Raw genomic sequence first — 26,233 nt, forward strand, 5'->3', positions numbered from 1 at the left:
AAAATTCCAGATTAGAACCAGATAACTGTGCAGATCCTACTCCCCAAAACTAAGACTATTTTAACTTGAAGGTAAGAAGAAGCATAGTGTCTTTCTTCTCTCCTATGCTTTAAACCAAATTTACAAGTGTTGTATATGTGTGTTATGCGTCTGTGACAGTTTAGTTGCTGATATACTGTCTCAAGTTTGTGTAAGTATCCTTCCTATCTGCCAGCAAACATGGCCACTGGAATAGTGTAGAGACCAAGGTAAGAAACGTTTAAAGACATAAACGCTTATAGTACATAAACACTGAAAGACATAAACGCTTAAAGTACACAAAACATAAAACACAGGTTGCTCATTCAAAATAGATCCAATATGATCTAATTTAAATTACACTGAAGCAGCTTCAACTATTACGGAAATGAGTTTTGTCTCTATAATAACATACGGAAGTAAAATTGTTATAACAGGTATAATTACTATAATAGTATATTGACTTACATTACAAAACAAGCGCACACAATTAAGAAAGTCATTTAAAGCCCACCCTGACAGATATTCCTGGATATGTTTTTATAACTTTTAGCTACAACCAACAAATAAGGAAACAAGAGAGCATTAGCCTTCTTGAGCTGACTGCAGCAGATTATCAACATGGTGGCAAGGGTATAGCACTATTTTGCCGATAGCTTTTGTGAATGTAACAAGGGTCCCTGGGCAGTTCTCCGCTCACCTATTTAGTGCCCCCTTTAGAAAGTCACATTTTGTCCAGCAGGGAGCAGCCTTACAACAGCCAGAGGACTTAAGTTAAACTCGAAACCCACAGAATAAAAAGGGGAGTTTTGTTTTGTAAAAGTCTACTTACCTTAGGTCTGTTCTACAATTCACTCAACTTTCGGGTAGGTTTCAAGGAAAACCTGGATATAAGGCAGGTCTCAAAGCGCATGAAAATCATCCATGGTTGTGGACTCCTAAAGCAGTAAATCAAAGTTGCATTATGTGAAAGCTTCTCTGACCAATGCTGGCTAAATTAATGTATGGGGAGAGTAGATATTTCAAAGTGTACTGTGTCTTCCTTTTGGTGGGGCAGTAAGAGTCTTGAATTTAGATATTCAATAGCATTGGGCCTTTATTAAATGAGACTACTAAAGTCTTTTATCTGAAAGAGAATTTAAGAAGGAAGAAACTAGAAAACCTAACATTTTATATAAAAATCTCAGAAGCTCTGCGGTCAAAGAGTTAAGGAAGTTGATAAGGCAGCCATCCACACTTTCGCTTCTTCAGGTTAACATGCATATCTAATGACAATATATATATATATTTTTGAAACAGGGTCTCTCTACATAGTCTACATAGACCATATTGACCTCGAATTCACAGAGATTTTCCTGCCCCCAGAGTGCTGAGATTCAAGACCATGAGACACTATGCCCAGCTAATTTTAAAACTGAAAATAGAAAAAGATAAGTTTATAATGCTGTTATAAAAAACTGATTAATCATTTAATGAGTAAAACTGTACATGAAACTATAGAAAAAATTATTACCAATTGAAAAGCAAAATATTTTAATGTTAAAACCTATCATATAGTTAGCTATGAGTCTACATCAGTTCTTATGACTTCAAGACACAAGTAATTTTGTCTAGACTCCTATGTGAAATAGTAAAGTTTGCTTTCTATATGTTTTCATATTGCTTCTTAGAGTTCACAACAACTAACCATTTCTGCTTTAAAAATAAGATGCTTATCCATCTTCAAATACCTATAATTTGGAGAGATTTTATGTAAAAGTCTGCTTAAATATATTCATTCATCTATTTATCTTATTTGTTCTTCTTATTATATTGCAAGTTTCAAATGCACTTATATTTATGCTACTCATATAAGTAATATCTTAGTTGTGTAAGCACTTGAACCCTCCCTTAACATTTTAGAGTCAATAGCCAAACACCTAAATTCCATTTCACTCTTGTTCCAATCAGTTAAAGATTGCCACTACTTTAATAAAGACGTGGATTAAGATCTTGTTATACAGATGTATGTGTATATATATATATATATATATATACATACTAAGCAACAAACTTCAACAGAACTTTATGTTATTGCACACATATACAATAACCTTATCAACTTCTACTATGAAGTTTGAAAAGAAAGTAATTTAATACTCTCTAGTACTTATATTAACAGGGAGGGTAGTAGTGTGTTATGTAACATATATTTATTGGGAGCAGACTGCATGCCTGTCATCACATCCATAGATAGAGAAGTCAGATGGCAGCTTGCTCAAACTGGTTCTCTCTTTCTACCATGTGGCCTTACAGGTGGAACTCAGGTCATCAGTCTTGGCAGCAAGCAACTGTAACCATGGAGAAATCTTATCAATCCATGAAATAAGTGTATCAATCAAGTATTCGTAAGGTTTTTTTGTCAATACATTACACAAAAGTTTACATTGTAGATGAATAGTAATCCAAAAGAGACTTCAGTGGGTTGAGTAATGTCCTACTTCCCAAATTAAAATCTACTTTGAACCATAGTACATGATCATATATTATTTGCGATGTAACTCAGGTACATGTCAACATGAAATGATTAGACTAGATTGGGGAGGTAATAAATTGGATGAGAATGCCCCAATGAAAGGCAAAGGACAGTACAGAGAAGCATGAGAACATTATGAAACTGGAGGCAAGAGACTGAAGTTATAGTTTCACAACCAAAAATAGCAAGAGCCAGCAGAAGCCGGAAAGGAAGCGTCGTTTCTTAGATATGAAATGACTATGGCTCTGCTGACATCCTTAGCATATTTTTTACTTCTGAAGTTCTGAAAAAAGTAAGTTTTCTGTGATGCCACCAAATTAATGCCAGTTTATTATGGCAGTCCTAGGAAATTCTTGTAGATTTTGGCAGCAGGACATGGGTGTTGCCTTAGAGAGATTGTATGAAGAATGCATCTCTCTTCCCAGTATTGTGTCTAGAGGAGATTCTAGTTCAAAATTACAAGTTTAATAACACTTCTTTCAAAAAATTGCTCCAGTACAATAGTATATTTTTTTTAACTAATGTAAATAAACACTGAAGACAGTGAGAAGCATGAACATACTAGAGGCTTTGATGGGTTTCTAGAATATAAAGTATATAGAATCATAGAGAAAAGTAAAAAACAGTTTAGCACACAGGCTGACAAAACTATGGTTCATAGGGCAAATTTTCCAGCTGCCATTTACTTTTGTGCGGCAACATATAGAAATGCCATACGTTGACTTTTAAATGGCTCAAAGGAAAAAGACTATGCTGTGACTATAAAAACTATATGAAATTGAATTTCAACTTGTAACAGAGGTGTGCTCAAGCATTAATGGCAGCTCTCATGGTTTACTCATGGAAGAGGTGGGTAGGTTCAAGTGACTTTATTGTCTGCTAAACCTTAATTAGTTACTATTTGGACTCAGAAAGAAATACCCACTCATGACCAAGCACAAACATAATTTTTCATATTTCTTGCTGTGGCTCCAACCGGTCTTGGTCTTCATTGGGAATGATGAAGGATAATCAAATGAAACAAAATATATTATCTGCCTAAAGGAGCTGGGCATCTAAAACATAGAGACTGATAAACTAGGATAGGGAATTCTTTATTTGCTGTTATAGAAGGAAACTAACATTTTTACAAAACAACAAGGCTGGGTCTAAGCAGAAAGCAAGAACTCAAGATTTATTTCAGTGGCTTACAAGTATAAAGAAATATATGATATGTATTGGCGACATGTTTGAAATGAATGCAAGCAACCTTCATCAACTCTTTCTTGTTGATGTGTTGCTAAACCACAAAGCTTGTTGCTTTGGTTTTTTTTCTTCCTGAATATCATTCTCTATTTTGTTTTGTTTTTAAAAATTTGTTTGTTTTGCTTTGTTTTGAGCCATGGTCTTATGGGGCTGATGCTAACCCTGAACAGCTGATTCTCGTTCTCCACCTATTTAGGATTATGGACCCAAGCCTGAATATGAAGCAGGAAGAAAGAAAAGGAGGGAGGTAGGGAGAAAGGGAAGAAAAGGAAAGGAAATATATACAGTAAATAAAGCTGTTGTGATGGTATTCACCTGTCTCAGCACCAGAAGGCAAAGGCAGGCAGGCACACTTCTGTGAATTCCAGACCAGCTAGGGCTACATAGTGAGCCCTGTCTCAAAATGAATGAATGACTCAATCAATCAATACATGTATCATGTGTCATCCATTAATCAATCAATATATGTATCATCCATCCATCCATCCATCCATCCATTAATCCAGGTCATGTAACATCCTTCACTGTCAGCAGTAATTCAGTGACTCAGGCGTAGACTTGGGACTCATTTTTGGTTCAGTCATTGCTTATCTTGGATGTCCATTAAAATCACTTAACCAATTCCTCCTCGAGTTCTCATTTAAGTAAAACAGTTAAGTCCTCATATAGCTCTGAATTACATAGTTTTTCTCCCACAAATATAGCAGGAACCCTCTCCATCCAGCTTTCACAATCACTAGAAAAATAAACTAAAAAAAAAAAAAATCTAGTTCTACTCAGATGTAGGGCGAGAGCAACTTCAAGTACTTTTCCGTTATTTGCAGCTGCTTCAGAGAGCGACAATTAAACGTGCGAACAAGGTTGTCAGAGTAACACTTGTCATTCAGAATGCTCAGGAAAAGACTCTCCAAGCTTTCCAGAAACACTAATTAAATTTAAGGAAAGCTGCTCGCGGGGACTTGCCAGCGAGGTCAGAGTCTGTCAGGCCGGGGGAGAAAGCACCATGGTACGCCAGGTCCCCAAGGGAAGTCTACTGTCCAACCCGCCCAGCCCTGGGCTCTCACTGCCTGAGCCCAGGTGCTCCCCAGCCACTGAAGCCACCGCTACCTCCTTTCCAGACAGCACAACCACTCGGGAAGACGGGGTCGTGCGCGGGTAGGGGGTGGATGCCTTTCCCTAGAAACCAGCAGGGGAGCAAGCTTCAACTCGCAGCAGGCTGAGAAGCCAGGGGGAGGGGGGCGAACCGCTCCTCCTCCCGCGTGAACACAGGCACCGACAATGGCCAAGGACGGTACCCACCTGCAGCCCCAAACACCGACAGAAGTTGCTCGCTCCGGACTCCCTCAGGTGGGCCTGGTTCACCTGGGCCGCGTCCACCCCTCCGGCTTCACGCACAGCACTTTTCAGCAATAGGCCTTGCGATTGGCTGGCCGGCAAAAAGTCTTTCATTCCTATTGGCCGCTAGTGGCGGGGTGGGCGGGACTTTGGGGGCTGGCTCTGACAGGCCGGCCGCTCGAGTTCCCAGAGTTCCTATTGGGTCGTCGCGGGAGCTTCAAGATGGCGGCGGCAGCCACCCGCGGGGCTGGCGTCCTCGGCTCCGGGTTTGGGGCATCCGAGAGCGGCCGGAGCGGCACCACCAGCTTCCAGAGGAAGGGCAAGGCCTCTGGGGCCTCCGGAGGCGGCCCTCGGCTGCTGTCCATCGCGGGCACGCGACCTTCGGTGCGGAATGGACAACTGCTGGTGTCAACCGGGCTCCCGGCCCTGGACCAGCTCTTAGGTCGGTTCCGAAGGATGATGCGGGCGCATTTCAGGGAGAACTTGGGGAGGGACTCCCGGGGCAGCCCCTCATGCCCACGCCCTGCCTGGCCGCGCGCACCCCTCTTCTTGTTCCCCCTCTGCCCACCACAAGCGTGGTGAGGAGGAAGGCTCGGGGAGGAAACTTGCATGGAGGTGTCTTTAAAGCTGTGCGCTAACCCCGCCTTCGGGACCGAACTCCTTACTCTGCTGGCCAGCACATCATTTCCAGATGACCATGAACTCCCCCACACGCTTTTAGCCTAAAGTGATTCTTCTAATGACAAGGGGAAAGGAATTGACTTGTAGGCTCCTCTGCTGGTCTAATCTTAGGACACCCTCCTTCCAACCCTGGGTAGCTTAAAGCAGGGACTAACCTGCAAAACTTTTTAGCGTTGTAAAAGGGCTTCTTTCGAAATGCTGAAAGCATCGCCCATTTTCCACCTCAGGCTACTCTTAAACCCTAAGTGGTGTTGCTTCATGTTAAAGATGAGTGTTGACGCAAAGTAATGACAAGCCCTTGGTATTCAGATACTTCTAAGTCCAGAGTGTCTTAAATATGTTCATGTATATTATAATCTCTGGATTTATTTATATTTACCTTTTTTCATAGTGTGTATTATGTGTGCTAAATCTGGTACATTTGCATAATATAGCACAAGTGCCTTTGCTTATTCTTGTATTTCGTTTGACATTTTCTCTGGGTTATACACCAGGCTTTTCAAATAAGTTTAGGAAAGAGGAAAATCAGAATGGTTTCTTGATTCTGTTATTTCATGTTCTAAATGTATCTTGATTGTTTTCTACATAAATTTATAATAGTTTCAGATAATTGTTTCAAACCCATTGAGTTGTATGAGGATAGAACCATGATTCAAAATGCATAGTTGCCAAATACTTATTTCACTTTTTTCTCTTTTTGGCCGCAGTTAACCTAGTTTTGAACCCAAAGCTTAGGAAAGATTGGCTGTCATCCAGACAGAAATTAATCTGTAAGCTTTAGTGACATCAGATCTTTGCTATCAATCTAGAATTTCTTTTCTACTTCTTAAATGTCTTTTTAAATTGAATGGGGATAGGTACCTTTATTCAGTTGATACTAATCAAACTCTCCAAACCAAAAGACTGCATTTTCAGTATTGTACCTTCAATACTCATTAAATTCCTTCAATTCCTCATTAAAGTAGCAAAAATGTGCCTAGACCAGAGCAAGTTCTTAATAAGATCTTCATTGAAAGAAGCAGAAGAAAAAGACTAAACAAGAAATAGTCAAGTATGAAAAATAGCATTTGACACTTGAGCTCCAAAAGTTGATTAAGAAATTTTACAGTATGAATAGATAAAACTCCTGACCACACAAGCTGATCTTTGGCTTCAAATTTAGTAGTCCTTGAACTTACACCACAGCTGTTGCTAATTTTTTAGGACTATTTTCAGGGAGATTTGATGTTTACTGAACTTAAGATTAAATGTTTACCTTCTTCACACCTGCCAAAAAAGAACAGAGGGCATCTTTCATCTTTTTTCTATTGAGATTTGTGAAATGATTGGGCAGTGGAGGATTTTAGTATTTGAGTATAACATATTTATACTAAAAAAAAAAGTCAAAATAGTATCAATTGTTGAAATGTATGTTTTGCATGATTACAGGTGATTTGCAAAGTACATAGAAATTCAGATGGTTATAATAATAGGATTTACTATATTTAGAATAATAAATACACCCAGATGTATTTCAGTTGTTAACTTCTTAATGACATTTTTATAACTTGATTTCCTGTCTTGTATGTCTTCTGACCCAAACAAATTATATTTGCTTTTCATTAAAACCTTTGAAAGTGAAACATCTGCTGCTAATATGTATTCAGATGAGCACAAGAAACTCAGGATATGTTGTTACTTTCAAAAGTTATTTGATTCAGTTGTGGCAAGCTTTATATAACCCTATGATGATAGGGGGATATGATAAATAAGAGTGCACTGTGACACTGTGATCATATAACAGGTTAACATTGTATTATCCCCTTCCTGTGGTACAGTGAAACTTTACTGCTGCCACCTGACAGCAGCATAATTTTAAGCATAATTACAGATACATTTGAAACCCAGTACATAGACTGATTGAATGTTAGCTATTTCATAATTTATTAGTTCAGTTGCTTACATCAAAACATCTTACAAATTTGAATATTCCCCTTATCCACATTTTAAAAAACATGATCTAGTCATTTTTGTTCTGATTATTTAATTTTATTGTTGGATTTTCATATATATTCCCCAGCTTGGCAATGTTTAGATTTTACAAGTTTTATTTTTTAGACTTTCTAAGTCTAGAGGATTTCATTTAAGTTTTATTTTATTCTATTTAGTGTATGTGTGTGGACTTGTGCATTTGCGTACAGCTGTCCCCAGAGACCAGAAGAGGCTGGAGTTACAAGTGGTTGTAAGTGGCCTTATGTAGGTTCTGGGAATTGAACTTGGATTCTCTAAAAAAAAATATCAAGTGCTTTTAACCACTGAGCTCCGTATCCAGCCCACTAATCTAAGCTTTCAACTATGTATCTTTCAGGGCATTTATATTATTTGAGGTCACTATAGGTAAAGAACATACAAGTTATAAAAGAGAAAGAACCCAGCTGAATAGATACTTCAAGAATTTCCAAGAAAAAAAGGCGGTCAGTCTTCAGAGGTTCTTAAAGGAAGCTTGACTTCACAGATTTGGGTGAATTAACCCCTGCCCTGTTCGGTTGTTTATTCAGTTGTGGCAGCCACAGGAATGGTAGCTAGAGTTTATGATTTACCATATTATTTACAATAGTCCAACAGAATTTCTATGGAGAAGCTTGTTGTGGTGGCCACCATTTCAAAACTGAATTTTAAAAAATAAATACAATTGGCTTGTTTACTATATTGTTGTCTGTAGTGTGGAAAAGCATACATTTAGTTTGGGCTGTGTATTTGACAGTTTTTATTATATTCTAGGTAGCTATACAGCTAAAGAAAATATTCTATTATGTAAAACTATTTCATATGATTGAATCTCCATAGCCATCATCCCTATTTATGGCTTTGGTTTCCACGTTTGCCCATTCAGCAATTACGTCTTAATCATAGGCATACCAGGATGCTTGATAACTTAAGGCATAAACACATCAACAGAATCACCACAATTGATTGGACATACAAATTTGTTTGTTATTTAAGGACTCTAACTATCTATCTGTCTATCTGTCTTTCTATCTACCTTTCTATCTATCTTGATTCAAGCTTTGAATTAGAGTTCATCTATAACCTTAGTGTATCAAGAAAGAAATATACAAATATTTTATCAAGAGTATTTTGAAGAAAGATTGTGAGGTTTTGGGTTCATTAAATTTGTTTTGTTTTTGAGACAGAGTCTGTAGCCCAGGCTGACTTGGAATTTGCGAGTAAACCAGGATGCTTTTAAACTATGGCATTCCTTCTGTCTCAGCCTCCCAAGTACTGGGATTAGAAGCCTGTGTGTGCTACCATGCCCAGCAAAAGCTTCATTTTAAAACTTTAAGTTTATTCCAGGTGGTAGTGAAGCATGCCTTTCAGCCCAGCACTCAGAAGGCGGGGGTAAATGGATCTCTGCATTTGAGGCCAGCCTGCTTTACAGCTCTAGTTCTAGGTGCACAAGAAACCCTGTCCAAAAAAAAATCTTAAAGATTATGACCAAGAAACTTACTTTATGTGGACCAATTTTTTTCAGTGAGCCCTATAGAGGGCACAAGGTCCAAATGCTCACAGATTAGCATTAGAGAAACCAGGGATGTTAAGTATACAGGCTTGTCTTCAAGGTAGGGATGTGTATACCCCTTTCTACCCTGAAGGCTGAGAGTGGCTGTTGTTAATAGCCTGATAATCTGTACAGATTGTAGGGCTGGCCACACCCAAATCCTTCAGACTGATATGCTTACCCTAAATTCTTCCTCCCTAAACCTTTATCTTGAGCATTGCTTCTTAGTCAATAAAAAGCACTCCCCTTATAGGAAATGTCACAAGTACTTTATAATGACTGGTGACCTTTATGCTGTCTAGGTCAGAGACCAAACCAAATCCTCGGCCCTTAAAGTTATAGAATCTATCTTCATGGTAAAGGTCACAGATACTTTGCAAGAGAGTTCTGATGCAGTCACACCTTAAGCTTTTATTGTGGACATGGGATTGAGATAAATGTTACAAGGAAATACTTTTTTCCAAAATTATGCTGGACTTAAATATGTCCCAAATAAACTGCCTGGTGTAAGTTTTAACCAGCCTGGCTAACTAATTTATGCTGAACTGAATTTTTTCTTGTCTCTCACAGTTCATTTTTCTGTTGGCTATAGGATTTGCAGGAACACCTCCAATCCCCCTTTTTATAGTAACAACTCTGGCGTAACACCACAGTATAATTTTATCTTCTTAAACAGAAGCAGAAGAACCATTAAGGTATTAAATATTTGGTTTTTCCATGTAAAAGAAGATAGAATGTAAAATGGTAAATGTAAAAGTTAGCGTTGGCCTTTACGTAGCACAAACAAATTAAGCATTCAGTCTAATATAGGCAGTGATGGTACATGCTTTAAATCCCAGCATTTGGGAAGCAGAGGTAGGCTGATCTGAGTTGGAGGCCAGTGTGGACTGTAGAGTTCCAGGACAACCAAGGCTACACAGAGAAACCCTGTCTCAAAGAAAAAGAAAAATAAAAAAATGCATAAAAGCAACTAGCTGGTTGTATTTGGATCCTTTATGAGTGCTGCCTTAATGTACGTATCTGTCTTAAAATTGTCTTTATTAATGTGGTGTGCATTTTAAATGATACAGTGTGAGAAGTTATCTTGATGTAATTAAAATATGTATTCAATTTTATGATGAATTCAGTTACAGTTCTGCAATTATCAGTGCTTGGAAGGCAGAAATGAGAGGATTCAAAGTTGAAGCCTCATTCTCAGCTACATAGTGAATTGAAACCAGCCTGGATTACACAGGCCTCACAACACACACACACACACACACACACACACATGCACACATGCATATAGCATGTATCTAAATGTGCTAACCATTAAAGTGTCTGTGTTCATTGATTTTTGAAATATTTTACAGATATTTTCAAGTTATTTCAGATATCACCATAAATTACTTTATACCACAGGGTTTTTTTTCTATTTATTCTAGGAACATGTTAATAGAGTTAAGATTATTTGACACAACAAATAATGCTTTTTGTGCAGGAGGAAAAAGCACTATTAAGGCAACTTTTCATATTAAATTTTTCTACATAATATTTGGGAAAGAGGTTTCTATTGGTATTCTAAATGTTTTATGGTTTTGTGCTCATACAAACAAACCTTACAAAGAATATTATCTTTAGTTGTCCAAGAGCTTTAATATTTTTAAAATAATATAAAAAAATTGTAGTGATTCTTCACTATGAATTTTTGAATTACATTTATTAGTTTTTGAGACATTAATTCTAATTATTAATATTTTTACAGAGGAGATGAACAATAAAGTATTCAAAATGGATTGCCTTAACCTCTTCAGCATAATTCTAATATCTTAAAAGTTAATTTTAATGACTCACCGTTTGATTTGTATATTCATAATATTAGCCTAGGTTAAGTATTTAAAAGAACACATTCTAATGTTAATGAAAATGTGTTTTTGATTATTCCTTTTTATTTGAATTGATAAATTAATTTTTATAAGTAAGCATTTCTAGACTTTGGATATATTATAACTTTGCCTTTTTATTTAATTTATTTTTTATAAATTACAGTTTATTCACTTTGTATCCCAGCTGTAGCCCCCTCCCTCAGCCCCTCCCAATCCTATCCTCCCTCATCTCCTCCCATGCCCATCCCCAAGTCCACTGATAGGGGAGGTCCTCCTCCCCTTCCCTTTGACCCTAGCCTATCAGGTCTCATCAGGATTGGCTGCTTTGTCTTTCTCTGTGGCCTGGTAAGGCTGCTCATCCCTCAGGGGAAGGCTGTCAAACCGAAAGCTAATCAGTTCATGTCAGACACAATCCCTGTTCCCTTTACTAGGGAACTCACTTGGACACTGAGCTGCCATGGGCTGTATCTGTGCAGGGGTTCTAGGTAATCTCCATGCATGATCCTTGGTTGGAGTGTCAGTCTCAGAAAAGACCCCTGGGCCCAGATTTTTTGATTGTGTTGCTGTTCTTGTGGAGCTCCTGTCCCTTCCAGGTGTTTCTATACAATTTTTTCTAAATTTTTCTAAAATTGGAATTATAAATTCCTATGAGACTTACTCAATTTGAAAATGAAGTAGAATTTTTAGCATTTACTGTGCACATTTGAGTCTTAGCTACTGAGTTAATTTAGTAACAAGTGTTAAATATAACACTGGAGTAGTTAGGCACACTGTGTGGAGTGCCTCCTGGTTCTATCAGGAGAAAGGGGGACACTTGAGCAAAGTATTGCAAAGATAGTTCAAATATTGGTCATAACAGCGGTTTATAATGCTATTGAGGTACCTGTTCTTGGTGAAGTCCAGCTTTTGTGCTAAAGATAATAAAAAAAGTTAGTGACTAATTTTCTTCCTATGTGTCATTTTTCAGGTGGAGGCTTAGCTGTTGGAACACTTCTTCTGATTGGTCAGTATAAAATTATAAAATGTATGCTGTGGCCTTAATAACCAGTTCTGTTCTGTATGTAATGGTTTAATGAGTCTCTGACTCTGAAATTGAATAGTTAAATGATGACCTCTCCACAGACACAAATCAGATTAGAACTTGTCTAAGTACTTTTTTAGTTCAGATGGGTAGAAAGATGTGATAATGTAGCTCCAAATGTTTAAAAATGTTTACTCTCCACTGCTCCATTTTAAATTTAATTATTTTTAAAAGGAAATGTCAATTCCTTATTTTCAAAATAAGGAATTTTATTAATTTGAGAAATGGAAGAATTAATGTGTGTACTATATAAGTGTATAGATGTGTAATACATTTTACAGATTTTGAATGAACAATGGCAAAGTAGTCTGTATTTTTGTTCATTTTTAGAGTGACTATGGTTATTAAAATATACAACCCTATGTGGCATATTTCAGCATAGATCATAGAATCTTCAAATTACAGTGAGCCTCATCTATTCCATAATGAATGCATTCCTGTTAATGTTTAACTTATTCACTTGTGACATTATCTGTACCTTCTAGTTTAGTCTTGAGTTGGCCAGCCTACTTTCCTACATGACCCCATTACAATTGAAATAACTATTTTTACACCTCAGGTTTTCCCTAACCAAAATGAAAATCACATGGTAACCTGGCTGTGAGAGTTAGAGTGACTCCTTTTTCTCCATTGTCATCTAGATACACCTCCTAGGGTGGCATTTCTCTTTCAGTGCAGAAGTGATAGAGAGTGCACATTTAATATGACCTATATTCAACAAACTGAGGCTATCAAATATAATCTAGACATTTATTAGTACCAGACACCAATAAAAATAAGTTTATGTTAATAGACTTCTTGTAACATAGCAAGGGATTGTTGCAAATGTTTTAGTATTTCTTCAAGACTGATTATAATACAAAGTGATGGTCTTTAAATGTTGAGATATATATAGTGTTTATCTAGGGAAGCTGGAAAATTCATAGTTTTACCTATTTCTGCTTAACTGCTGAAGGGTAGTGTTAATAGGTGGAGAGATGTCCATCTGGCTCTTCCTGTGAGTCATGTATTCTGTAATGTGCTTTATCTGTGTTTCTTCCTTTACTTCTTGTGATCACCTTCTAAACTGTTAAATTCATATTATCTGTATTTTATTCATGAAATTAGATTTGAGGGATGAAGCAACTTCCAGTTTCATATAGAGAATAAGAATCCCAGTATTAGAATTTTGCTGTGATTCTGGATATGTGAATTTGGTTTGTGAATGAGATATTTTTAATTTTTTTATTATTTTTGAGAATCTCATACATAAGCATTTTGTATTTACCTCATACTCAATTCTTCCTTTATCTTATATTACTCTTGTAGTGTCTACTCTCTCTTAAATTCATGACGTCTTATTTCATTATTGTTACACATACATGTACATGTGTGTTTATATATGTATTTATATGCATATACCTTGATATACCTACTGAGTCTGTTCAGTGTTGTTTGTAAGTGTATGTGCACGTGCGTTTGTGTGTATGTGTGTATTTTTTAGAACTGATCATTTGGGATTAAATTACCTATCAAGGGGCTTACCCCTGAAGAAGACTGAATCTCCGTCTCTTAGCAGCTATTAATTGTAACTTTTCAATCCAGGGGTGGAGACTTGTAAATTTTCCTCATCCATATTGGCATAGCAACTGGCAGGTCTTGTTTAGAAAACCATATTGTTGAAACTGCATGGGTACCATTTCTCTGTTGTACATAAAAGACACTGTATTTTAAGGGTATAGCAGATATACTGGTCCTTTGGCTTTTACAGTCTTTCTACCCTTTCTTCCACAATGTTCTCTGAGCCTTAAGTATACGGTTGTGTTATACATTTATTAGTTGAGATTGGGCACCTCAAGGTCAGTTTTTCTCTACATTTAACCAATTGTGAGTTTGTGTAGTAGTCTTTATTTGCTCAAAAAACAAACAAACAAACAAAAACTTCTTTGACCAGGGATAAGATATATTCTTATCTCTAAGTATAAAAATAAGTACTTGGGGACTGGAGAGATGGCTTGGCCCTTAAGAGCGCTGACAGTTCTTTCAGAGGACCCAGGTTCAATTCCTAGCAACCACACAGTGGCTCACAAACATTTATTAACTATGCATGTGGTACACTGACATACATGTAGGCTTAACACACATACATTAAAATAAATAAAATTTAGAAGGCAGTTAGAAATTATAGTGGTTTAGGAAAGTGGCAGCTGTAGATTCTCCTCTAGGATCCATGAGCTCACCAAACATGGCTAGTTGCTATTTAACAGTAGTAGGAATGAATTTCCTTCCACTGAGTAGGTTTTGGTCTAGTTAGACAGATGCTGGTCACTTCCAGGATGTAAGTGCCACTGCTTCACCCTGGAGGATACTCTGCTGGACTCGTCATTTTTGTGTTTTGTTAGCTGTGCAACTGGATAGGACTCTTGACTACTTTTCCCCCTTGGCAGGTTGGTTATTAGGAAATAGTAAGAGAGCCAGTACTCAGAGGGGAAAAGGCTGACTCCTCCAAGTCCTATGTAGAGACTATGTAACATTTTTAGCAATAAGACAATTTCTAGTAGGCAACTACCGGCAAGAGCAATAGCCTGTGTTGTTTTTTGAGTGTTGGGTTAAGTAGAAGATGGACTATCAGGACTTAAGATAACGTAGAGGGACTGGAAAACATGTAAAGAATATGGAAAAAATAAATACATAGAAGGAACAAACAGGAACTTTCAGACAACAAATCTTTGAATTATAGGTATAGAAGATGAAGCATCCCAGGTCATTAGCAAAGACTAGACCTTCAACAGTATCATAGGAGGAAACTCCAAATTAAGGAAAGATAGACCTATACTGATACATGGAGCACAAAGAACACACAAAAGACAGGAACAGACAAGAAAATCTTCGCAACATGTTATTGCTAAAAATTGCTGAATATACAGAACAAAGAGAGGCTTTTAAAAGTGACAAGGGAAAAAACAAACAAACAAAAAACAAAAAGCACAAGTAATATATAAAGTAAAGCCCATAAGAATAACAGCTGATTTTTAGGTGGAAACTTTAAAAGACAGAAGAGCCTGGATCAGTATAGTACAAGTCCTAAAAGACCACAGATGCAAACCTGGACAATTTTCCTGTAACTTTCTTCTCAGTGCCTTATTTAATAGCTATAAATAGTGGAACAGGAGCTACATCCCTTTGTGAAATAATGAAACAGCTGTATATGGGGATTTTATATAATGAACTTTCAAAATTATAAATGTGAAGGATCTTACTGAGTATACAATGAAGGCACAGTTACAGATTTGTTAAAAAACAAAAATAAAACAAAAAAACCCCACTTATTTTATATGATCAGTGTTTCTCATTAAAGCAGGACATTTTGTTTAAAATGTTAAAATCTTGCCAGGCATACACTTTTAATCCAATCACTCTAGAAGCAGAGACAGGTAGATTCCTGTGGTTTGGGGGCCAGCCTGATCTACACAGTAAATGTCAGAGCATCCTGGTCTACAAAGCAAATATAGATCAGCCAGAACTACGTAGTAAGACCTTGTCTCAACAACAACAAAGATATTTCTGTATAGTGTACTACATACATGTGAATACAAATGTGCATGTGGGAAGGTATACCCCTAGGGGGTTGCTGTGAAAACCTGTGTCAGGTGTCCATTTGATCATCCTCCATATTTTTAAATGTATTTTTGTTTTATGTGTATGGCTGTTTGTTTGGTGTTGTTTTTGTTGTTGCATGTTTGACTGTGGTGCGCCATGTGTATGCAGGGTCTGGGGAAGCCAGAAAAGGTTGTCAGATCCCGTGGAACTGGAATTGCAGAAGGTTGTGGGCATAAGGAATCACACTTTTGAAAGGGGAGCAAGGAGTTTTAACCTGTTAGCTATCTCTCTGGCTCCCCTCCACATTATCTTTTGAGATAGAGTCTCTGAACTGAACTTGAAGCTCACCAATTATTTATGTCCCTGTCTCTGTCCTACACCTAAACCCACAGAAGTAGGGTCACAGAAGAATATCACTACACCTGGATTTTGTGTAGGTGCTAAGAATCCCAAATCAGATCTCCCTGCATGTGTGTCAGGCACTCTATCCTCTGAGCCCTCTCCAGTCATTGTGTGAGGTTTGTAAACCATTTTCTCAAGAACTAGATTATTCTTTATTTATCAAGGCAGTTTTATCTGTGACATATACCTGTTCACAAGTGTGGCTTTACAGAGAAGTTTATTTATAGTTTCAGATGTAGTGTAACTATGGAAACTAGAGCTAGTGAATGTTACTACCAAATCCCAGAAAAGGTCTGTGCTTTCAGAATATTGTAAAGTAGCTAAATAGGAATGTACGAAAGGTCATCCTATGAGGAATAAATAACTTCTCAAAGGTAAACATTTCTTAATATGAACTTGATTCTTTATAACTTTTGTTATTAGGTATTCCACTTCTGTTAAAACAACTGAGAAAATTAACTAATAGGAAGAAAGCTTTATTTTGTATCATAATTTCAGTGGGTTCAGTGTGTAAACAACTAACTCTTTTGATGTGGGCCTGAAGTGAGGTGGAATACATGGCAGTGAGAGTGTACAGTAGAGAAGCTTGTTCATCCCACTGGGAGCAGGAAATGGAAAGAAAGAGTCACGGCACAATATGTCCTGCACACACAGTGACCTGCAGGCTCCACGTCTTAAGTTTTTACCACCTCCCAATAGTCATTTCAACTGTGGATCTGTCTGTGGATTAATATGTTAATGATGCCTGAGTTGTCAGTATTTAATTGCCCTCCAAAGGCTTCATCTATGAACACTGCTACATTTAAGACCAAGCCTATGTATGATATGTGACATTTGAGGAAATGTTTCAAGCCAAAACCATAACGATACTGAAACAGATTTTGAGATGCTTTGTATTGAAATTTTGTTTTTGAGCATTTGTTACTCAGGTAAATTTACAATAACTTAAAAAGTATCAAAAAAGAAGTGTTAGCAAATAATGGATTTTCATTTGTTTCCAGAGATGCTGATTTTCTTTTCTTCCTTCCTTTCTTCTTTTCTTCCTTCCTTTCTTTCTTTTCCTTTCTTTCTTTCTTTCTTTCTTTCTTTCTTTCTTTCTTTCTTTCTTTCTTTCTTTCTTTCTTTCTTTCTTTTGTTGTAGTTTTGTTTTTTGAGACAGGGTTTCTCTCTGTAGCCTTGCCTGTCATGTCACTTTGTAGACCAGGCCGGCCTTGACCTCACAGTGATCCGCCTGCCGGTGCCTCCCCCGAATTACAGGTGTGTGCCACCATGCCTGTCTAGATGCTGATTATAAAGACAGGTTTTTATAGGAGTTATCATTAATAAAAATACAAGTTATCTCGGCAAATGTGTAACAGGGCATGTGTTTATCCTCTGGACCCCAAGCTCCTGGAATAATGACTCATGAGACTCAACATATTTTTTAAAATACCTAGGCCATGTAGCTAGGCTCTTCTCTGCCTAACTCATAGTTTTAAACAATCTATTTATACTAATCTACATTCTGCCATATGGCTGGTTACCTCTGCTCAGGTACTATGTGTCTGTACTCTTTTATGTCTTTCCAGGCAAATTTCATACCTGGCTTTGTCCCAGAATCTTCTCTCCTACTGGATGGTCCACCTTCTCTTCTACTTTTTCCTACAGGCCATAGTTGATTGTTTTTAAATTGACAGATGTTGCATCCATACAATACCCAGGATATTCTCTCTACATGAATGTTTTGTTTTGTTTTGTTTTAAGTATCCCATATTACTTACATAATTATACTTGGAGAAGTAACTAATGGTATGTTGTTGGCCAGTTAGGTACAAGTACAAATGTTTCTCTGTGTAATTATTATAAGTTAGAAGATTCTTAAGTTGAGCCATAGTAAACTGAGGACTTCCTGTAGTTGTAAAAAGTTTTTTTTTTAATTATCTATTATTGTATACCAATAATTAAGACAACTTTGGTAGCTTACATGCATTTTTCTGTGGGTCAGAAGTCTGGACACAGCTTCATGGAGAATTCTACAGTAGCTGTAGGCTATGGCTAGATTTTTATTATCTGAGTGTATGGCTGTGGACAAATAGCTTCCAGGCTCACATCCCTATCAGTAGCTGTCTAAGCCACAGGACATTTCAAAAGACAGCTTCCAGTTTCCTGAAATCTATCGAGTAAGGATTTCTGTCAGCTTGGTGGCTGTTAAAGTCTTAGGAAACAAGTGAGAGCCTATCACGTTTGCTCCATTTCTTTGCTTAGTCACGGTTCTACTGTACTCTCTGAAGATGAAAAAGGTGTGAAATACCAGGAAACAGGAATCATGGGAATCACCTCACGGAAGAGCCATCTCACACTTTTCATAATTTTAATTCAATATTTCTTATAATTGAAAAAAATGAGTGCTTGCAGAATTTTGTTATGAAATATCAGAATGTTATATGTTGTCTTCAGCCCATTTGCATTTGTTGAGCTAGATTTTTCTTGTAGATCATAAAGCTTGAGGATTCTTTTTATGCAGTTCCTGGGAGGCTACCTACCTCACTGACCGGGTTGTTCTTATTTATTTTTGTGTTATTGATGGCTATCTTTGTGTTACAAAGGCATTGAACAGTTGCAGCAGTGAGCATGTGTTCTGCGAGCTCAAATATTTACTTTCTGGTTTTGTTTCTTTGTCTTAGAAAGAAGCTTTTTTATATTCTTAATTTCATTTATCATCACCATGCAGTGATTAGGCAACAGAAATCTGGAATTCAACCCTTTATTAGTTTAAAGTAGAAGTTGGTAGCACAGGACATAGCAACACACAACATATGTATCACATGTAAATGTCATTGCAGATGTAAGAGGTAGGTAAAAGACTTAAAGTTTAAGTACAGATTGAAAGATAAAGGAAAAACTGTACACCTGATAAACAGTATTGACACTAAGAGGACATCATTGCTTATATACAGGCCCTCCTGAAGTAGAAAGTGCATTCTTGGGACTAATCAGAGTTCAGCTTCATCCTGAGTTTCCTGCTTTGGTTTATAGTACTAAAACCATAAAACTTCAGAATGTTCCTGCCATCCTCCAAAACTATACTTTTCACCAAGCAGATGACTCCTGGGATTTCTGCTTCCTTGTTCTCTCTGTCCATGTCTAAAGATTTGCTCTTGACATCTCCAAAGTACTTTTCTCTTCACATAAACATTAAATCATGATAGTTTTTACCTTTTAAATGTTTTTTTAACTCTTTTTACTCTCTATTTTTACTTCCATTTCTCTAATTTGGGCCATAATTGACAGTTTTTGATGAAGTTACTATAAGATCTTTAAGGTGTCTCTATATTTAGTGTTTCCTTTTGACCCATTGCTATTTTCTTTCCATAATTAACTAAGAATATAAAAACTTCAACATGATAGTCCTGGCTGGCTTAGTACTATCTGTGTTCTGTATCAATACAGGATCTATGCTCTTTAAATTAAGACTAAGGAATGTAAATATGGCTCAGTGGTAAAGTACTGCCTAACAGGTCCTGGATTTAGTCCATATAGAATCCGTCCATGTGTATGTATGCGTGTATGTGTTTATGTGTCCATTCAGCCATGCCGTCTTTCTCATGCTTCATGTTTGTCACTGAGAGCTTTTAATTCCACCAAAGTACCAGTCTCTTTTCTTTCTCTTCCAGGTTCTAGAAAATCTTTTGTAGCTGTTTTTTTTGTTTTTTTTTTTTTTTTTTTTTTTTTTTTTTTTGTAATTCCTCTTCTCTTTAACTAGGTGTTCTTCCTATCTAATTATATAGTTCTTTAGTATTTACTTGCCTGATCATAATCATTTAACCTTTTTAGTTAAATCAAGCTCTTTATGATGGGAAGTATTTAGAAACAATGGATGAATGAATGAGTTGGAAGCCTTGCAAAAAAACTTATGGTTGTAGATGTAAGTAATAATGGGAAAAATAAGTAACCCTGAGGTGTTTGAATAATTAGGCTAGAGATAACTTTGAATGAAACTTTAGAAGAATAAGTAGACTTAGTTCTCAAAGTCTCATATTTATCCGATAACATCAGCTGTAGTCTAATTTTAAAGTCTTCACAGTCTACACAAAATGTAATACTTTGAAAGTTCTTAACTGCAAACTAAAGAACAAGTTATATACTTCCAATGTATGATGGTACAGAGAAAACATTTCCTGTTTTTAAATGGAAGAACTGAGGCATTAAAAACAAAGCAGGAAAAACTTCAAATTCTATAGCTTATGTTCAGCATTTAGGGTGCAAAATGTAATTGGCTGATTTCCAAAAGGGTTTGTATAGTCCCAACACTCTTAACTATGCCACCTCAGCACACAAATTCTCCCTTAAGCTTAATCAACCTTCACCCATATCCGTAGTTCTCCTTGGACAGCATTCCACAATCCTGGCATCTCTAATATCTCCAGGTCTTAACTGCAACTGAAACTTTACCTTCACAGCTTCAGTCACTGGCCTTTTAAGGCCTATCTGCAAAGTCTCTGTCCCTGCCTCCCAATTTATATCTTTATCTGTTTCTCCATGACCCCCCTGTCTTCCTTTTATGCCTCCAAAACCAGTACTGTGTGGATGATGCTTACAGCGTTGCCAGTTGTGCTGCTCGTCTACTCGTCTACTCCCGCCAACCGTGCCGGTGCCAGTTTCTCTGGACCTCGCCTAAGGAAACACTTCCCTATTGTACTCTTGCAACACATGAGGGTTCACATCTGTGATACTGTCTCTTTAACAATTACAGCCACTTTTTTAGCACTAGCCTGAATACCATTCTGTCTTGATAGTACTTCTATCAAACAAATTAATCCATTACCTTCAAATGTAACCCTATCCAACTTCTCAGGACACAGTCAAATATAGCCAGATTTTTTAAAGACTTATTTATTTGTTTGTTTGTTTATGTGTTTGAATATTTTGCTTGCAGGTGTTCATGTATATCGAGGATGTGCATGCCTGGTGCCCTCAGAAATCAAAAGAGGGTGTTGGATTCCCTGGGACTAGAGTTATAGATGATTGTGCGATACCATGTGGGTGCTGAGACTCAAACCCAGGCACTCTTCAAGAGTAACAAGCCCTCTTAAGTACTAAGCCAACTGTCCAGCCCAGGCAGCCAGAGTTAAAGTACCACACAAATGGCCCATATCCCAGGTCCCAGTAGAGTCATGGTTCTCTGAAACCTTTTGAGTCTGACCTTCACTATTCACATATCTCTTACCATTTTTATCTTCCAAACTCTCATAAGAACAGACTACTTTGCTCTACTCACAGCATTCAATGTTTTTCTAGCCCAAAGTTCTAATGTCTTCCACATTTCCTTTCAAAAACAATACCCAAGGTTTAAAAACCACATGATCAGATTAGCATAGCAACGCCTCCATTCTCTATACCAATTTCTGCCCTCCTTTCATTTCCATATTTTAAAAAGATTGTTTTTACTATTTTCAATTACATTTATGTGTGTAGGGTACATATGAGTGCAGGTTCCTGTGGAGAACAGAAGCATTGGATGTTTCCCTGAATTGGAGTTCAAGAGTTTTTTTCAACCCACTGCTTTAACTTTTCCTTGCAGTGGTCAGTATAGCACAATGATTGGAAATACCTATTTTTACATTGTTTGGAAAACCTGGCCCCAATGTTGTTTAAGTATTCTTTGATGAATCAGTTTCTATTTCTGTACCATGTTTTTTCTTTTATAATATTAACAGGAGGAAATAAAAGCCCAATGTTCTTAAAACATGGTGGGAGAGGGGGTTAAGTAGTTGAAGAGAAGCAGTGAACTGTCAGATGTAGGCTCTGAAATTTTAACAGGTCCTCTATAAGAGCATTGTATGCTCTAACTGCTAAGCCATCCATCCATCCCCTTATTAGGTCTTGGTGTGATAAAATACCCTGATACACAAGCAAAAACAAACAAACAAACAAACAAAAAAACAGTAGTAGGAGTTTCTTTTGCCTCATGGTTATGGGTTACAGTGAATCATAGCAAGAAAACCACAGCAGCAGAGTCTTAAGGATACTCACTTATAAGTGGATATTAGATATACAATATAGGATAAACAGTCTAAAATCTGTACAGCTAAAGAAGCTAAGCAAGAAGGAGAACCCTGGGTAAATTGAACAATCCTCATTCAGAAAGGCAAACAGGATGGACATAGGAAGAGGGAAAAAACAGGGAACAGGACAGGAGCCTACCACAGAGGGACTCTGAAAGACTCTACCCAGCAGAGTATCAAGGCAGATGCTGAGACTCACAGCCAAACTTTGGGCAGAATGCAGGGAATCTTATGAAAGAAGGGGGAGATAGAAAGACCTGGAGGGGATAGGAGCTCTACAAGGAAAGCAACAGAACCAAGAGATTAGGGCCCAGGGCTCTTTTCTGAGACTGATACTTCAACCAAGGACCATGCATGGAGATTACCTAGAACCCCCGCACAGATGTAGCCCATGGCAGCTCAGTGTCCAAGTGGGTACCCTAGTAATGGGAACAGGGACTGTGTCTGATTTAGTGGCTGGCTCTTTGATCACCCCCCACCCCCGCTTTGGGGGAGCAGCCTTACCAGGCCACAGAGGAAGACAAAGCAGCCAGTCCTGATGAGACCTGATAGGCTAGGGTCAGAGGGAAGAGAAGGAGGACCTCCCCTATCAGTGGACTTGAGGGGCATAGGAGGAGATAAAGGAGGGAGAGTGGGGTTGGGAGTGGATGAAGGAGAGGGAGCTACAGCTGGAATACAAAGTAAATAAACTAATTGATAAAAAAATATATAAATTTTTAAAACAGGAGGCTTGTCATCTCACATCATAATCAGGAACAGGAGGAAATCCATTCATGCTCAACTCTTCACTTTTATACAGTCCAAGACCCCAAACTCCAGAATGGTGCTGCCCACAATGAGCTGAATTTCCTACCCACGGGCCAGCCTATTTTACACAGCCCCTCAGGTCAGGGGGTTCTACATTATGTCAAGTTGACTCTAAAACTAATTCACAGCTGCCGTACCAGACAGGAATATTTAGATATCTCGCAAAGCAGACAAGCAGAAACTAATAACTGACTGGGAAAAATCTAGTTGGAATGTTGGAGCAGATGACTGGAAATTTCATTTTATGGGGAAAAAATGATATCCTGTTTCTCTTACCGACAAGGCTTTATTCTACTTTATGGAAATAAAGCACAGGCATGGTTATTTGTCTTCAATATAGACTACCAGATATTTATGGCAGCTATATTGTTTCTTAGAACTCTTTTCCTTCATGCTAAATATTCCATTTGTCTCCTCACATACTTCCAGCTCCCCCTTCATCTCAGTCACTGTCTTTGAAGAGCCTTAATTTGTGTGGGTTGCCATACTAACACTGTCATCTTAGTGTGTCCTTATGTACAATGGAACCTAAGATTAGATGAGTTTTTCAGGCTAAATTGCATTTGGGTTTTTGGCAGTTTCACCTCATTGTCTTTGTACTCGCCCAGCATTATGGGAATTTGCTAAGTAGATTAATCAAATGATATTGAACAACCTCAAGATTTATTTCACAAAATTGATCATTTTCAGCATGATGAATTTAGTGCTTTTGCTAATCCCTAAGTAGGTGATCTTTTGCATATTGTTCCTTTCTGCCTGACAGAACTGAAAAAAAAAAAAAAATAGAGGACATATAGAACTCATGTTTCTCCATATGTGGGGCCAGGTTTAAGTCTGTTTTTAGGTAAACTACAGTATGTGTGACTGACTCATTAAACAAGACAGCTTTCTTTATTGTTGCTGCTTTCTTCATTAATTATATGGATATTTGCTACTTGTATATCGCTTGCTCAGAGCTGGCACTTTTATAGGGTGCCTTTACTGTCACAGAAGCTCTTAGCTTTATGGAGAAATTGCAGATTGCGAGGTTTAAGAACACCTTAAGGAAAACTTCTTGAGAATTATTTTGGGGAAATTTATGCAAATTGACAAAAGTCTTGCAAGAAGCTGCAGAACTGTCTGCACCAGTCAGTATCTTGTGTACCTGCAGCAGTATCAGAAAAAAAGGGAAGTGAAGAAGAATGCAAACAAGACCTAAAGAGCTTGGTGAATATGACCTGAACTTTGCAGATATTTTTATTTCTCTAATTAAATAGTTTTATTTTTACTGAGAAGTTGTTAAATGATACTCATATACATTTTAAAGGCAAAAGGTGACTTTTTTTTTTTTACTATACCACTCAACATGCATACTTTCTTTTATGTTGGAGTAGGCTTTTTTCATTAATTTATGCATTTATTCACTTTACAGCCTGATCACAGCAAACTCCCCCCTCTGTTCCCAGCCCCACCCTCATACCCCACTCCTTCATTATCTTCTTCCCTTCTCTAAAAAGAAGGGAGGCCCCACAGTGGGTACCAACCCACCCTGGCACATCAAGTCTTGGCGAGATGAAACACATCCTATCCCACTGAGGCCAGACAAGGCAGCCCAGCTAGGGAGAAGTGATCCAGTCGTAGGCAACAGAGCAATAGGCAGCCTTGCTCCAGTTATTAGGGGACCCACATGAAGAACAAGCTGCACATCTGCTACATATGTATAGGCTCATGCATGCTCTTTGGTTGGTGATTCAGTCTCCCAGGTTAGTTTACTTTGTAAGTCTTCTTGTAGTGTCTTTGACCCCTCCAGCTCTTTCAATCTCCCCCTCCCCCCGCCCCGGGCCCCGACCACTACTCTTCCATAAGACTTCCCTAGTTCTGCTTATTTTTTGACTGTGGGTCTGTTTACAGCTGCTAGATGAAGCCTCTCAGCTAGGCTCCTGTCTGCAAGCATAGCAGAGTATCATGGGTACCCATGGGTTGGGTCTCAAGTTGGGCCAGTCATTGGTTAGCCATTTCCTCAGTCTCTGCTCCATCTTTATCCCTGCACATCTTGTAGTCAGGACAGATTTGGTGTCTAAGGTTTTGCAAATGGGTTGGTGTCTCCCTTTCTTCACTGCAAGTCCCACCTGGCTACAGGAGGTGGCCACTTCAGGCTCCATGTCTCCCCCTGCTAGGAGTCTCACCTAGGGTTATTCCATAGACTCCCAGGAACCTCCCATCTCACGGAGATAACCCCTACCAATTTCTGTTCTCTCTCCTAGTCTTCCCCTACCTTTCCCCACACCTGATTCCCACCCCAAATCCCCTGCCCCTTCTCCCACCCAGTTCTCTCTTTCCACTTACTTCAGATATTTATTTTATTTCCCTTCTGTCAACATGAATACTTTTCTTTATGTATATTTTAGCTCTGCTCTTTGGTCACAACTGCAAAGCCTGTAAGCCATGTTATAAAGGGTTTAGTCCTTTCCGCCAAGAACACAAAGATTTAGGTAGAGTCATAAGATAGTCAGGTTTATACCATAGTAGTCCCTCTATGCCCTGTTTCACCTTCCACAAAACAGCATCTGTCAAATATGGTCTAGAAATATTAAATGGAAAATTTCAGAAATAATGAATTCATTCATTTTAAATTATATGCTCCTGAGTGTCATGGTGAAATCTCATCCTGTCCCCACCACCACATGCCTGGGACATGACTCATTCATTCATCCAGCATAGCCACCTATTAGTCATTTCATAGCCATCTCAGTTACCACAGTGACTATCAGTCATAGTATCATACTACTTATATCCAGGTAACCCTAATTTTACTTAATAATGACCCCCAGAGAACAAGAGTATTGAAACCTGCAATTTGAATTTGCTGAAGAAAAGTTGTGAAGTGCTTCCTTTAAAGTGAAGCAATAAGATATTTTAGGACAGGAAGATCCTCATCACTTGACTTTATTATAGTAGAGGTTATAATTGTTCTGTGCCACTGTTTGTTAGTTATTATTGTTACTCTCTCGGTGTGCCTGACTTACTAAGTTTTATGATAGGAATGTAATATGCATCTGTGTGCATGTGTACATGCATAGGGATTCATACGTACACCTCCTACTGGCTAAGATAATACATGGTCTCAGGCATCCAGTTTAGTGA

The 26,233-nt window shown here is 37.9% G+C and overlaps 2 protein-coding genes across 5 annotated transcripts in view; one reads left to right on the forward strand and one right to left on the reverse strand.

The window, feature by feature from the left end:
- The window catches only part of Immp1l (inner mitochondrial membrane peptidase subunit 1), a 62,142-nt gene extending 56,939 nt beyond the window's left edge, over window positions 1–5,203 (reverse strand). For all 3 annotated transcript variants that reach the window (XM_060371750.1, XM_060371751.1, XM_060371749.1), the window contains exons 1-2: window positions 5,078–5,203; window positions 851–956 (exon numbers count right to left, since the gene is read on the reverse strand). The gene's annotated coding sequence lies outside the window, so the exon portion shown is untranslated. The remainder of the gene's footprint in view (window positions 1–850; window positions 957–5,077) is intronic.
- A 95-nt stretch (window positions 5,204–5,298) lies between these two features.
- Elp4 (elongator acetyltransferase complex subunit 4) overlaps window positions 5,299–26,233 on the forward strand; it is a 210,893-nt gene continuing 189,958 nt past the window's right edge. For both annotated transcript variants that reach the window (XM_021654336.2, XM_021654338.2), the window contains exons 1-2: window positions 5,299–5,555; window positions 12,165–12,200. In XM_021654336.2, coding sequence (XP_021510011.1) covers window positions 5,336–5,555; window positions 12,165–12,200 — 256 coding nt within the window. In that variant the 5' untranslated portion in view covers window positions 5,299–5,335. The remainder of the gene's footprint in view (window positions 5,556–12,164; window positions 12,201–26,233) is intronic.

The sequence above is a fragment of the Meriones unguiculatus genome, chromosome 18 (genome assembly GCF_030254825.1).
Source record: "Meriones unguiculatus strain TT.TT164.6M chromosome 18, Bangor_MerUng_6.1, whole genome shotgun sequence".
Taxonomy (NCBI): domain Eukaryota; kingdom Metazoa; phylum Chordata; class Mammalia; order Rodentia; family Muridae; genus Meriones; species Meriones unguiculatus.